The 15747-nt window shown below is 46.8% G+C and overlaps 1 protein-coding gene across 1 annotated transcript in view; it reads left to right on the top strand.

Moving 5' to 3' along the window:
- The window catches only part of ITIH5 (inter-alpha-trypsin inhibitor heavy chain 5), a 57903-nt gene that overhangs the window by 4439 nt on the left and 37717 nt on the right, over positions 1 to 15747 (top strand). Inside the window, exons 2-3 of the mRNA XM_079992335.1 lie at positions 12312 to 12356; positions 13878 to 14041. Of these exons, the coding sequence (XP_079848461.1) occupies positions 12312 to 12356; positions 13878 to 14041 (209 nt within the window). The remainder of the gene's footprint in view (positions 1 to 12311; positions 12357 to 13877; positions 14042 to 15747) is intronic.

Genomic DNA, 15747 nt, shown 5'->3' with positions numbered 1-15747 from the left:
TACAAAACAATACCAATGTCTAACCACCAATACCAAGAAGGTTGTGATGATTTGCTATGAGGTAGGCGAAAACAAAGTGGCTGGTGTCAATTTGCCAAGTGGGAAAAATCCTACCAGGCCCCTCAACGGTGACCAACCGAGGTCCATAGCAAGGTCAAGGAACGAAAACCTTAAAGGGCAGGAGAGTGGGAAAGAGGAACAGCTGGTAGGAGGGAAAAGAGGGAGTTCCCCGGCCGCGTTAAATAGGGCAGGCCACGCCCCCAAAGCCAGGCAATTGGCTGGCCAGGGGGTGATGTGCCCGGGGATTCCCCCAATCATGTGGGGGCTGGGCTCCAGCCGCCGTGCGCGTGGTGGGGCCGTGACACCCGCAATCCCACCTCCTCTGCAGGGTGGAAGTGGCTTTGGGGTACAGTTAATGTAACTAAAGTTGTTCATAGCATATTCATCAAAGACGAGGAACCAAAACTATGGAATCCCCTTCCACAGGACCAACCTGGACAGCTTTAAAACAGGATTAGATAAAGTCATGGAGGAAAGAGCTACCAATGGTTATTTGCCACAATGACTTTGCCCTGCCTCCACAGTAGTAGTAGTAGTAGTAGTAGTAGTAGTAGTAGTAATTTTATTTATACCTCGCCCTCCCTGGCCAGAGCCAGGCTCAGGGCGGCTAACACCAGTAAAATTACAGTAAAAACACAACGGGTGGGGTGGGGGGGACCAATTTAAGATACAGGTTAAAATGCAATTTAAAATGCAGCCTCATTTTAAAAGTAGCCCATAGATCAAAACCATAAGGGGAGGGAAAACATAAGGGTCAGACTGTGTCCAAACAGAACAGCTCTGTCTTGCAGGCCCTGCAGAAAGATGTCAAGTCCCGCAGGGCCCTAGACAGAGCGTTCCACCAAGTCGGGGCCAGTACTGAAAAGGCCCTGGTCCTAGTTGAGACCAACCTAACCACCTTGTGACTTGGGACCTCCAAAATGTTGTCATTTGTGGACCTTAAGGTCCTCCACGGGGCATACCAGGAGAGGCGGTCCCGTAGGTACGTGGGTCCTAGGCCGCATAGGGCTTTAAAGTAGTGCTTTTGCCCGCCTTGGAAGAATGGCAGATGCAAGTAATAGACTATATGGAATTGGCAGAAATGACTGGCAGAATCCGAGACCTGGGAGAAGAAGAGGACTGGAAGAAGTTTAAGACTTATCTGCAGAAATACTGCAAGGTTTATGAATGCTAAAATGATGTTGGATATGAAAATAATATGGCATTGGTGATACAGTGTTTAAAAAGTATGCAAAAACGTAATAGAAAAAGCGTGAAAGATTAAAGTTATAATATGTCAAAAGTAAACAATATGTTAAAGGTGTTAAAACATAAGGAGGAAAGATCAGAGACATAATAGAAGTGATTATAATAATTAGAAATGAGTTTTGAAGGAGGGTAAGGATTTGCTGTATCTGATTGGACAAAGAGGAACACAAAAAAGGGAGGCGTGAGGAAGTCAAGAAAGAAAGCTTAGTAAACATGAATTTAAAAATTGGAGTTTTTATTTTTAATTTGTTTTTTGTATGTTGAGGTATGCTTGTGACTGGTTTTGTTGTTTTGAACTTCTTTTGTTTTTTTTTGCAAAATCAAATAAATATATTTTTAAAAAAATAAAGTAGTGCTTCTGAATACCAGTTGCTGGAAACCACAGGAGGCGAGAAGGGTCTCGTGTTCGAATCCTGATTGCGGGCTTCCCACAGACATCTGGCTGGCCGCTGTGAGGAAAGGATGCTGGACTAAGATGGGGCCATTGGCCTGATCCTGCAGACTCTCCTTATGTTCTTATATCCCCACCCCTAGATGTTGTTGGACTCCAACTCCCATCGCCTCCAGCCAGCCTGGTCAGTGGGGAGGGAGGATGAGAGTCGAATTCCAGCAACATCTGAAAGGCTACAGGTCCATGTGGATTGCTTGAAATAGTTTTACAGAACTCTGTTTCCTATTTGCAATATTTTGGAATCTGGGCCCAGGTTTCCCCAGCCCAGTCGAGGGGACTTTACTCCCCCCGGTTCATTCTATATTTAAGACAGAGAAGCCTTTCCAAATCCAGGGGATTTCTCTGCAATCAAAACGGGGTTGCAGAACTACATTTGAGAGAGCAGCTTAGTCGCTGGCTGGGCGGGAGACATTGCAAAGGAATGACTTGGCTGTAGGATATATTAACGTCATTCACTTTTCCGCCCCGGGGCAGAAATAAACAAATGCCCACACTTGTTGCCAGGGGTTGTTGTGGTAGCGCTGGTTAACATCATCTGTTCCAGCGAGAGGTTTATAAAGCTGTCAGCCCGGCCTGCTGCTTTGCTCACATGCCCTTATGCAGTGGCGTAGCGTGGGGGGTGCAGGGGGGGCCGGCCGCACCGGGCGCAACATCTAGGGGTTAGGGAAATCCACGGGTTAGGGGGCGCAAATCCATGGGTTAGGGGGCGCAAATTACTTGCCTTGCCCCGGGTGCTGATAACCCACGCTACGCCACTGCCCTTATGTGCTTTGCAAAGAAAAAAATGCAATCTGCAAAACGGTCCGGCAATTGCGTTTTCTACACATCTGCTCTGCAGGTCTTGTTTCTTAGCAGGAAGTTCTACAGAAAGGCCAGCGGCCAGCCAAATTGCAGACAGGTCTGCCCTCTGGGGTCTTTCTTTTTTTTATAATATTTTTTATTGATTTTAACATATAAATTATAAAATGTACCACAAAACTTATGACTTATACAATCTTTTTAGACTTCCATCAGCACCTCTGATATAATCTACCATTTTATCCGCTTCTTATACATTTCTTAACTTTATATTGCCTTTAAGTCTCTTAACAAATTATCCTTTCCCTTATCTATTTTTGCAATACTTCCAATAATATTCCTCACAGAACTTCTTGCAAACCTACAAAAGTCGTCTGGTCTTCACAAATACTTTTCAAATAGTCCGTAAATTTACTCCAGTCTTCTGTGAATTTCTGGTCCCGCCAGTTTCGAATTCTTCCTGTTAATTTATCTAATTCTGCATAGTCCATTAACTTCATCCTCCATTCTTCAATCGTCGGTAATTCTTCTTGCTTCCATTTTTGGGCTAATACTATTCTTGCTGCTGTTATTGCATATAAAAAGAGCTTACATTCTTTTCTATTTATATCGCCCTCTGGGGCTTTTCATTGGAGAATTATTTTTTTATTTATTAATAACATTTTATTGCATGATGCATTTATTGTATTTAAAAACACAGCTTTTTATCCAAGAAGGTCATAGTGGGGCACGTGGTTCTCCCCACTTATTAAATCTCCACAACAACCCTGTGAGGTAGGTTAGGCTGAGAAACAGTGTCTGGCCCAAAGACACTCGGCTGAGTTTCATTTCTGAGTTTCATTTTGAACCTGGGTCTCCCAAGCCGTATCCCAACACTGTAACCACTACACAGCACTATCTCCCTATCATTCCCCCCCCCAAGATCTTTATTGAAACTTAACATATATACACAATAACCCGAATTCCCAATGATTCCCTCACATAAAATATAATATCTAAATTATAACAGCTGCATAATTATACACTTAATTATAAAACCCACCACCCTGTACTTCCCTCCACAGCAATTTGACTTCTTTATATTTCTTTCTAACTCTTTTCCTTGCATTCTATAACAAATTATTTTTGTTAAATTCTGATTTTTCCTTCTTTCTTTATTGGTTTTCTTATTGCTTACATTTTTTATTCTAAGCCTATTAGCATGTCATTTTTAGAACAATATTTTGACATATAATCTTCGAAATACTATCATGATAACTTGGCAAGTGTACATTTTCACATGCCCGATATCTGCTTCAAATTCTAGAAAACCTTTAGATCGAGGGTGTTGTGCTTCAGCCATGTGTGTGTGTGTGTGTGTGAATGCGGCCCCCCAGGCCACACTATATGGCCCTCAGAATCTTCCCTAGGCAACTCCCATCTCTCTGGGCTACAGCCCTGGTCAGCACTTCTCGGATCTCTTCTCCAGTGCATTGGTCTGGTTGCAATTATTATTATAATTATAAATATATTTAGATCCCACCTTTCTTCCAAGTTGGCAGTTTAAAGGTAAAGGTAAAGGTACCCCTGCCCGTACGGGCCAGTCTTGACAGACTCTGGGGTTGTGCGCCCATCTCACTTAAGAGGCCAGGGGCCAGCGCTGTCCGGAGACACTTCCGGGTCACGTGGCCAGCGTGACATCGCTGCTCTGGCGAGCCAGAGCCGCACACGGAAACGCCGTTTACCTTCCCGCTGGTAAGCAGTCCCTATTTATCTACTTGCACCTGGAGGTGCTTTCGAACTGCTAGGTTGGCAGGCGCTGGGACCGAGCAGCAGGAGCGCACCCCGCCGCAGGGATTCGAACCGCCGACCTTTCGATCGGCAAGCCCTAGGCGCTGAGGCTTTAACCCACAGCGCCACCTGCGTCCCTTAGCAGTTGGCAGTTTACAACATTTAAAAACATCATCACAGAACACAGGGCAATAAAAATAAACTACCTAAAAACAGCAACGGCATGTGTTCCGGAGCTGAGAAAATATCTCTTGCCTGCCTAGACGGAGGATGGAGAGGTGAGTGTGACTTTTGCATGGCTGGGATGTAGCCTGCTATACAAAGGTATCATGTTTGTTCTGTTAAGTACTGAAGTTCTCACCCTGGGCCAGCAGGGGGATACTGCAGATAGTTTTCACTCAGATCCACATATGCAAATAAGAAATAGGAAGTGATGTTCAGTGATTGGATAGAAAGTTGTTACTGTTGCATTGTAGTGGAGCTCTATATAAGCAGGTTGGCTGAACCCTTCAGCCCAGTTCTGTTCTGGCCTGTGAATAAACAAGAGCTGTTTGAAGAATCGCTGTGTCGTCTGATATGTTCACCCACAACTTAACAACAATCAATTCTCACGTTCCCCTAGAAACATGTTCCTTCCACTTCGGCCTCTGGTCACGACCACCCTTGGCATGCAGTCCTGGGAGGGCTGATGTCAGGAGCAGGCCAGCAATAACTCACATGGTGCCAGTGAAGTTCTCTCTCTTTATTCAAAGAAACAACTCAGGAGTCCAGGCCTAGTGAGCACAGCAACCCTTCTCTGCAGGTTCTCTCCAATCTGAGGCTCCTTCGTCTTGCCTGTCCTTGCTCCGCTCTCTTCATACCTTTTTGGATTCTGGGAGACCAGAAGAGAGAGGAGCTGGTCTCTGCAGGAGGGAGAGACAGCCTGGCTTCCTGACCAGCCTGACTCATTTCTGCTTCTTGGCCTCCCTCCTCTCCAACCTCTGCTTCTGCCTCCGATTCTAGGCTGCTCTCTGCCACAGACTCTTCCTGCTCACTAAGCCCTGTTGCCTCTTCAGTTTCCTCCTCCTCCCAGTCTTTTCCCTCTTCTCCCTCTGACCACACATTGTCGTCCCACCCCCAGTCCTCCGGAAACTGCCAGAAGGGCCTCAGAGCTGGACCTCAGTGTCCAGGTAGAATGATGGGGGTGTAGACGCTACTTCAGGTATACTGGACCGAGGCTGTTCATGTGTTTTGACACTGGGGAATGCGTGACTTAGCTCCAGCATCTTGGCATTCCACCCTCCATGTAAACAGTCATAAAAATCTCATTTCTGGGAGGCAAATCAGCAGATATAAATTGACAGCAAAGAAAATTGTAGGGTGGGTGGGAGGCAAAATATGCCCTTACATTCCTGAAGTTCCTGTTCCTTTTCACCAGGGAAAGGGGGAAAGGGCTTACTGTTCACTTTTAAGAGGGAAATTCTGTAGAAACACTTTCCCCGAACACAATCCTTTCTTCCTTGCCAGAACATTGCACATAATTTGCGAAATTCAGATTGCACCCTCATCAGGAAGAACTTTATGACAGTAAGAGCTGTTGGACAGGAGAATGGACTCCCTTGGGAGGTGGTGGGCTCTCCTTTCCTTGGAGGTTTTTAAGCAAAGGGTGGGTGGCCATCTGTCATGGATGCTTTAGATGAGATTCTTGCATTGCAGGGGGTTCGACTAGATGACCCTTGGTCCCTTCCAACTCCACAGTTGTATGATTCTATTATATATGTGAGTGTCTGGAGGCGGTTGGAGGATGGATGGTGAATAACAGATTGAGGTTGAATCCTGACAAGACAGAAGTATTGTTTTTGGGGGACAGGAGGCGGGCAGGTGTGGAGGACTCCCTGGTCCTGAATGGGGTAACTGTGCCCCTGAAGGACAGGTGCGCAGCCTGGGAGTCATTCTGGACTCACAGCTGTCCATGCAGGTGCAGGTCAATTCTGTGTCCAGGGCAGCTGTTTATCGGCTCCATCTAGTATGCAGGCTGAGACTCTACCTCCCCATAGACCAGGGGTCTGCAACCTTTAAGACAAAAAGAGCCACTTGGACCCGTTTCCAAAGAGGAAAAAAAACTGGGAGCCGCAAAACAAGCCATATGTAAATAACCACACATTCTTCCCCTTCCCCCATTCTCTCTCTTTTCCCTGAGTCTATTTCAGATAGCAAAGAGGGGTATTGCACCTCTCATATCCATTTTTTGCAAAGCACCATGTGCATAGAGGGCATTATACAAATTAATACATAGAAAAGTGTCTGTCCCTCCCTGCAGTTCAACTCCCTCTCTTTTTACTAACAGCACATATCCATTCCTTCTGCTGGTGCAACTTTCTCATCATTTCTACATAGCAGCATTTATAAACCAGTGCCAGAGAAACTGGGTGAAAGGAAGGTGAGAGGGAAGAGATATGAATATTTATGTGTGTTTGTGTATACATACATAAAGGTAAAGGTACCCCTGCCCGTACGGGCCAGTCTTGACAGACTCTGGGGTTGTGCGCCCATCTCACTTAAGAGGCCAGGGGCCAGTGCTGTCCGGAGACACTTCCGGGTCACGTGGCCAGCGTGACATCGCTGCTCTGGTGAGCCAGAGCCGCACACGGAAACGCCATTTACCTTCCCGCTGGTAAGCGGTCCCTATTTATCTACTTGCACCCGGAGGTGCTTTCGAACTGCTAGGTTGGCAGGCGCTGGGACCGAGCAGCGGGAGCGCACCCCGCCGCAGGGATTCGAACCGCCGACCTTTCGATCGGCAAGTCCTAGGCGCTGAGGCTTTAACCCACAGCGCCACCTGCGTCCCACTCGCCACCTGCGCCTACACAATTACAGGTTTGAAGCCAACTTAAAATAAAAAGAGCTGGTAAGCAAAGGAATCTGTGGTGCTTTCCATGGGATCCGGGGAGATGTCAGCTAATACTCTTCCATTTCTTCTTCTTTTGCTTGTCTCTGCAGCAAATCTCGAGGGGGAAGGGAGAAGGGCAGGAACTGCATAGGCACGAGAGAAGGGGGGAAATTCCGCATGCAGGATTTTGGTGCCTAACAGCCCCCCCCCTGCAATTGCTCTTGTGCTCCCCCGCCTCTCTCTGAGGCCAAGATGCTGCATCACGGCACCTGCTGGCTACCTCTGGACCCCCTCCTCGTCACTGACGTAATTCACCCCTTCCTCCCTGACAGGGAGGGCGGGCCCATTTTGTGGTTCACCTCAGGTGCTCTCCCTCAACTCGGCGGCCACTCAGAAGCAAGGCACGGAAAAGGATCCCGAAGCACCACTGCCACCCCTCACACATACACACACACAAACACACACACAAAAAAACCCAACAACCCCACCCCGCCATTTCCCTCAAGCGCGCGCACTCTCTCTCCCTCGCCTCAGGTGCCTCGCGCGCGGGGCTGAGGAGAGCGTGGCCTGGGTGGGCAGCTCTCGACGTCACGCGGCACGGCGCGTAGGGCCTGAGGGCGGGCGGGCTGCGGACGGCGAAAGGGAGCGCGCCTGTGTGTGGACGCACCTGTGTGTGGCCGGCGGTAGCAGTGGCAGCCGCGTCCACCTGAGGGGAGAACCGCCGCTGCGCCCTGGCGCGCCTTCCTGCCGCCGCCCTCCTCCTCTTCTTCCTCGCTCCCTGCACCATGAGAGAAGAGGCACCCCGGAGCCGCGGCAAAGGTGTAAAAGAGCCACATGCGGCTCCGGAGCCGCGGGTTGCCGACCCCTGCCATAGACTGTCTCACCAAAGTGGTGCATGCTCTAGTTATCTCCCACTTGGAGTACTGCAATGCGCTCTATGTGGGGCTACGTTTGAAGGTGACCCGGAAACTACAACTGAGACTGCTGAGACCACATAACACCGGTCTTGAAAGATCTACATTGGCTCCCAGTATGTTTCTGAGCACTATTCAAAGTGTTGGTGCTGACCTTTAAAGCCCTAAACGGCCTCAGCCCAGTATACCTGAAGCATCTCCACCCCCAATGTTCTGCCCGGACACTGAGGTCCAGCGCCAAGGGCCTTCTGGTGGTTCCCTCACTGCGAGAAGCCAAGTTACAGGGAACCAGGCAGAGGGCCTTCTTGGTAGTGGCGCCCGCCCTGTGGAACGCCCTCCCACCAGATGCCAAAGAGAGGAACAACTACCAGATTTTTAGAAGACATCTAAAGGCAGGCCTGTTTAGGGAAGCTTTTAATGTTTAATAGACTATTGTATTTTAATATTTTTTGGAAGCCGCCCAGTGTGGCTGGGGAAACCCCACCAACAGGCGGGGTATAAATAATAAATTATTATTATATTATATTATATTATATTAATTCTAACCTCTGCTTAAAAACCTCTGAGGATGGAGGGTCCACCACGTCCCAAGGGCGTCCGTTCCATAGTCCAACGGCTCTCACTGTCTAAATCCATATAATCCAATATTCCTATATCCATGCCTCTGTTTTGGGGCCTGCCATTAAGATCATCCTCCTAGGCACAACCGCTGAGACTAAACAGGAGGGAGCTGACAGGCAGTATCACCCCCTGGGCTGGCTGAAAGCAAGAAGGCAGGCAGCTGGGGGCTGGCTGAGAGCAGACTGAGGTGGTGGGGCAGCCCCCCTAGGCTTGCCATGTGTTGAAGAGCAAAAAAAGAGGACACATTTGCAGACTTCTACTTTTAACTATGGATCTCTATGTCAACTCTACCCATGAAAAAGAGGACATGTCCTGGGAAAAGAGGACATATGGCAACCATTCAATGAATGGACCAGCCTCCATTGCTACATGCGCCAGCTAAAAGCAACTGTTGAAGTGAGCTTCCTATGTAGGAGAAAGCAGTCCTTCAGATCCCATTCAGGACCTTAAAAACTAAGACCAGAAAGTCGAATTGTGCTTGGAAATGAGCTGGCGATCAGCCAGCTGGTTTGAGAACTGGTGAGATGCCTTCTGTTCAGCTAGTTACAGTCAACGGTCTTGCTGCAGTTAAAGCCAGTATGGTGTAGTCAGTGCTGGATTTACGTATAAGCGAAACAAGCTATAGCTTAGGGCCCCACTCTCTTGGGGACCCCCACAAAAAAATTCAATGTTAATATACTTCTTAATTGTATTTCAATTCAACAATTACCTTGATAAAATACATATTTTGTTATGTGCAGCTGGCTTTAGATACCTATTAGGTCCATAAATTACCATATAGCATATATTCAACACAAAAACAGCAATAATTTTTTGTTGGCAGCTGCCCATATAATAGGGCCCCATTACCTTCAGTAGCTTAGGGCTGTGATTGGAATTTTGAGGTCTTAGATATATGTTAAATGTTCATAAGTGTACCAACCAAGCACGTACATAGATCAGCACAGGAGGACCTACCTGAAACCATTTTTGAAATCCACTTTTGGTTCCCAAACTGACCAGGTGTTTTCTCTGCAAGGAGGGAGGGGGTCAGGGAGCCTTCCCATTGTCTCAGGAATTGAGTAATCAGCATTTTAATGGGTGACAGACTATCAGGAAAGACAATAAGATAACCTGGCAAACAGGAAAAACGACATTCAAATTTCTGTTTTACACCCCTTTCTATGATGTATGTATGATGTTTCTGGGGGTGGTCTTGAGCTCCAGGGAAGGCAATTTAAAATGTCTATATAAGGCCTTGCGCGCCGTTGTTCTGGGTTCCTCCTCCCTCCTGCGTGTGGTGAGTGGGGACCCTGTTGCAACAGATCAATAAAGATCAGGCTTACTAGCTGCTTTGCTTCTCAATATTCTCTGGTTGGCCTCTGTTATTTTCTCCTACCAATAGGGAACCTACGTAAGGACTCTATATGGGCTCTTGGATACCCCATAAGGGGAAAAGGGAAGATTTTGTTTACAAGAGGGCCTCATCAAGCCGTAATCTGGCCCTGGGTGTAGTGGGCAATTGTTATAGCTATTATTATTTATTAAATTTGTATATCGCCCTCCAGCCATAGATCTCCAGGACCTGGGAGACTACGGTTCAATTCTGCACCTGGCCATGAAGCTCTCTGGGTGATCTTGGCCCAATCACTCATTCTCTGCCACAACAGGGTTGTGGTGAGGGTAAAACAGGGAGAGCCATGTACCCCTTCCCCTTGAGCTCCTTCGAGAAAAAAGAGAGAGCTATAAGTGCAATCAATCAATCAATCAATCAATCAATCAATCAATATGAAAACATCTCAGAAACAACGGATGTTCCAAGGGCAGTCCCATGTATAACAGATCAGTGGGGTCTTATCTGTATTTTACCAGAGCATGGATTGCAGTAGCACAGCTGCAACGTGACTTACAAAATTCTAAAAGGTTCCCTGTGTAGCTAGCTCTGTGAGTGTGTGTGTGTGTGTGTTTGTGTGTGTGTACACTTTATGGGGATAGCTTGGCTTTGCGCCAAGGACCATGCATTCCTTAGCTGGACTGCTGCACGTTCCAGCATTCAAACCAGGACACAACCCGGCGATAACTTGGCAATACAATCACAATTCCATTTTCGCAGCTTTGTCCTGTGAATTTGTTTGCCTTCAAGCGCACGTGTGTGTGTATAAATATAAGGAGAACTTGACGGTTAAACAAGCAATCGCTCAGGACAAAACTGTCCATGACTGCAACCGTTTATTTCTCAGTTAAAATGATTTCTTTCCTACACCAGGGATTGCCAGTGTGCTATCCATGAGTCCTAGTGTTATAAGAGATGGAGAAAGACTTGCACTATTACGCTTTCTCCATGCCATGCATAATTTGTGCAAACTTCCATTATGTTTCTTCTTACTCACTTTTTCTCTAAACTAAAAATTCCGAAATGGAGCAACCATCCCTTGCAGAGAAGTGCAAGAAATCTTCATTCCCCAGTTCAGTTGGTAGAACATGAGACTCTTAATCTTGGGAGACTCAGCTTCATTAGAAATATATATATATATAAAGTCCAGTAGCACCTTAGAGACCAACTAAGTTTGTTCTTGGTATAAGCTTTCATGTGCATGCACGCTTCTTCAGATACACTGAAACAGAAGTCACCAGACCCTTATATATAGTGGGAGGGTGGGGTGGGGGTTTTTCTCAGGAGGGTAGTAGGAGATGGGTGATTGACTCAAAGGATATGGGAAATCTGCTGACGACTGTTAACGACTGCAATTAGTCCTACAGGAAAAAGCAAGGGGCAGTATGCAGGTGACCAAAAATATCTTTAGCATATGTAAAGGTAAAAGGACCCCTGACCATTAGGTCCAGTCGTGGACAACTCTGGGTTTGCGGCGCTCATCTCGCTTTATTAGCCGAGGGAGCCAGTGTACAGCTTCCGGGTCATGTGGCCAGCATGACCAAGCCGCTTCTGGCGAACCAGAGCAGCGCACGGAAACGCCGTTTACCTTCCCGCCAGAGCGGTACCTATTTATCTACTTGCACTTTGACATGCTTTCGAACTGCTAGGTTGGCAGGATTAGCATATGTAATGAGACAAAAATCCAGTATCTCTATTCAGACCAGGTCTCTCCATAGTTTTCAGCTTAGTGATAAGTCGTAATTCAGCAACTTCTCTTTCACGTCTGCTTCTGAAATTCTTTTTGAATTCTGAAATCAGCTTCGTTAGCTTTGTTTGTGTTTCTAAAAAATGCGTTATAACACTATGACACCAGATGGCTCTGTGGAGTCCCGTCTTTTGGCAACGCGATTTCCCATTATGAGGTTTTCAACACATTTTCCTGAAACCATTTTTTGTGTGTGTGTCTAGATCCAGCCAGAATTGTGGGTTCAAGGTTAGACTAGATGACTCTTTTGGCCCCTTCCAAAGCTGTGCTTCTCTCCATCTCAGATGGAGAGCTCTCTTTCTGCATGATACTTCCTTGGTGTGATCTCTTTTTTGGCCTGCCTTTTGGCCACCTTGTTAACATTCTTGATTTCCTTTCAACAAATCTTTCTTCGGCACCTGCCACATTGTTTTTTTCTGAAAAGGAAACCACAATGAATAACAGTGCCCCTACTTTTACAGGTTGCTCGAAGAGTCCCAAGGCATAACCGGTTTCTGCAGAGATTGGTAGGTTCACTATTTCCCTACAAAAAGCTGTTGTCTTTGCAGGAAAAGAAAGGATGAGTTTTCGAGTTTGTTTGCTTGTTTGGTTCCCAATATTTCTAGACTTCTTTTCACCGTAGAGGGTCACAAAACAGTTCACACAACAACCCATAGATCAACTCATCCATCTAAGTAATACGATGCTTAAAACACACAAAAACTGCAGGTGAAAACATAAAGCTCAACTCCTCATCAAGTATCTGAAGTTCAACAGGGGGACTTCTCTGATCTTGGCTGGGAGAGAGTTGCACAGAATTGGGGCCACAACAGCTCCTGGTAGAGATAAGCTGTACATCTAAACCACTGGGTGCAAGTAACAGAGACTTCCTCCGAGGATCTCTGTGATCGGGTAGGGAGATGAAGTCCTCAAGGTGTCCTGGACTCATGTTGTTAAGACTTGCAGATTAATACACGAACCTTGAGCTTGGCTGGTAACTTGTGTGCAAGCTCTTAAGCACCGGAGTTACGAGCCGGCAATATTCTGTGTTGCAACAGCAGAGATCATTCAGTTTGTAACTTAAGGGTTAATCCTGTTAGTGTTAAACTCAACTAGCCAAGGGGGAAGATGGGTGGAGGTGTTGCTTAGCAACCAGGCAGCATGACATGAGGCACTCTGATTGGCTGTGTAGTTCAGAAGGAGTTTCCTTCTCTATGCATCTACACCAGGAATCCCCAAACTCAGCCCTCCCTCCAGATGTTTTGGGACCACAGTTCTCATCATCCCTGACCACTGGTCCTTTTAGCTAGGGATGATGAGAGTTGTAGTCCCAAAACATCTGGAAGGCCGAATTTGGGGATGCCTGATCTACACAATCATGTGGGGAGACACCTGTACTACACCTGAGGGTTTCAATAGGTTTCGGGACTCCCACCAGCCCTTTCAGCATGGCCAGTGGAGCCAAGGGGGTTGTGTGATTTGTAGTCTTGCAAAACCTGGACCATCGCAGGTTCCCCATCCCTGGCTTACAATTAAGAAAACCTCAAAGCAGTTAAAAAAACACACACAAAAACTGGGGAGGGGAAGGAACATACATTACAAGTATTTGAAAAAGTGCAATTACCAGAAGAGGCACATTTGGAAATAATTACGAGCGATTATGCCACACCCACCGGGGGTAGCAGAACATAAGAGGAGAAAGTTGGATATCACCAGCAGTGTGGAAAACCAATTGCACTTCTTCTCGTAGCGTTTTGAACCACCCACCCGGAATCAATGATCTTGAGGAACGTGCCACGTCCTGGCTTCACCTTTCGTGAATGATTTGCAACTGCTAAGCTGAGCTCCCCGCCTTTCACAAACTTCCATTCACACCCAAGGAGACTCCAACACTCCTTTGCCTATGGGCCTTTCATGCAGGGATTTGCTTGGCAGTCAGTTGTGAATGAAAGCCGTTTGTACTCAAAGCTCAGAGAGCTGTAATGGATTGCTGGAGGTGCAGCGACACGTTGCAATACCGCTAAGGAATGGCTGCTCTCTTCCAACAGGAGACCAGGCCCCGGATGTCTGAATTCTCAGTGAGATCCACAATCATTTCTCGCTATGCATTTACGACCGTCTCCTGCACTTTGGTGAACAGTGGCTCGGAGCCCAGGGAGGGCCAGTTTGAGATGCAGATACCCATCACGGCCTTCATCTCCAATTTTACCATGTAGGTGAGAGGTTTTGCTGAGCCTGTGGCTTGGAATGAAGGGATTCACTTTGCATTTAAAGACAAGCCTAACATATTTGCACTTTCTGAAATGGTAACACACCCTCCACACCCCCCAAAAAACCCCAGCACACCAAATATCTGGAATTTGATCTCGCAATAGAATGTAGGGATACCTTTTCATATACAGTGGTACCTCTGTTTAAGAACTTAATCCATTTTGGAAGTCCGTTCTTAAACCGAAACCGTTCCTAAACTGAGGCCCGTGTTCCCTAATGAGGCCTCCCGCTGCCGGTGCCCTTCCACCGTTCGGATTCCATTCTTAGACTGAGGTAAAGTTCGCAAACCGGGACACTATTTTCGGTTTTGCAGAGTTTGTAAACTGAAACAGGACTATTCTTAAGCCAAGGCACCACTGTACATCGTGGTGAGATGTAGTGCATTTGGGTATTCCAGCATTTATATAACCCAGTTTTCCCCAAAGTTTTTTCTGGGCCACTGCCCTCTTGGTTCCATAAACTCATCCCTAGTGCCCCCTGTTGTTTAGTCATTTATTTGTGTCCGACTCTTCATGACCCCATGGAGCAGAGCACACCAGGCACTCCTGTCTTCCACTGCCTCCCACAGTTTGGTCAAACTCATGCTGGTAGCTTCGAGAACACTGCCCAACCATCTCATCCTCTGTCGTCCCCTTCTCCTTCTGCCCTCCATCTTTCCCAACATCAGGGTCTTTCCCAGGGAGTCTTCTCTTCTCATGAGGTGGCCAAAGTATTGGAGCCTCAGCTTCAGGATCTGTCTTTCCAGTGAGCACTCAGGGCTGATTTCCTTCAGAATGGAGAGGTTTGATCTTCTTGCAGTCCATGGGACTCTCAAGAGTCTCCTCCAGCACCATAATTCAAAAGCATCCATTCTTTGGCGATCAGCCTTCTTTATGGTCCAGCTCTCACTTCCATACATCACTACTGGGGAAACCATAGCTTTAACTATACGGACCTTTGTTGGCAAGGTGATGTCTCTGCTTTTTAAGTGCCCCCTACCCTATAAAAAATGTTATTCAGAATAGCAGTTTGCATGACCCACTAAGGACTATAACACAATAAAGATTCAAACCGGTAATTGCACATCTTATAAAAAAAACCCCAACAGTTTGTCTTTACCCCCGATGGTGCAATCTTCTACTGCCTCTCGAGACACATGGAGATACAGTGGTCCCTCAGGTTAAGTACTTAATTCGTTCTGGAGGTCCGTACTTAACCTGAATCTGTTCTTAACCTGAAGCACCACTTTAGCTAATGGGGCCTCCCGCTGCTGCTGCGCCGCCGGAGCACAATTTCTGTTCTCATCCTGAAGCAAAGTTCTTAACCTGAAGCACTATTTCTGGGTTAGCAGAGTCTGTAACCTGAAGTGTATGTAACCTGAAGTGTATGTTACCCGAGGTACCACTGTATTCAGAATCCGATACAAACTATTTAGTGTACTTAATTCATCAAACCTGATGAACATGATATATTGCTACTTGCATTTCAAAGTCTGGTAGTCAAGCACACCTCCAACATCTGCCTGGTACCCCATTGCTTCTTTTGCACCCCTCCCAGGTTATCCCACAGCCTCCCCACAGCTCAGTTTGGGAACTCCTGTCAGAAACAGTAATAGAACGCCATTCAAAAATGCTTACCGTACTTAAATAACCAATTTTCCCACTAGAA

The sequence above is a fragment of the Podarcis cretensis genome (genome assembly GCF_951804945.1).
Source record: "Podarcis cretensis genome assembly, chromosome: 10".
Lineage (NCBI taxonomy): Eukaryota > Metazoa > Chordata > Lepidosauria > Squamata > Lacertidae > Podarcis > Podarcis cretensis.
Note: the sequence above shows the minus strand (reverse complement) of the source record. Positions and strands in the feature narration are given on the sequence as shown.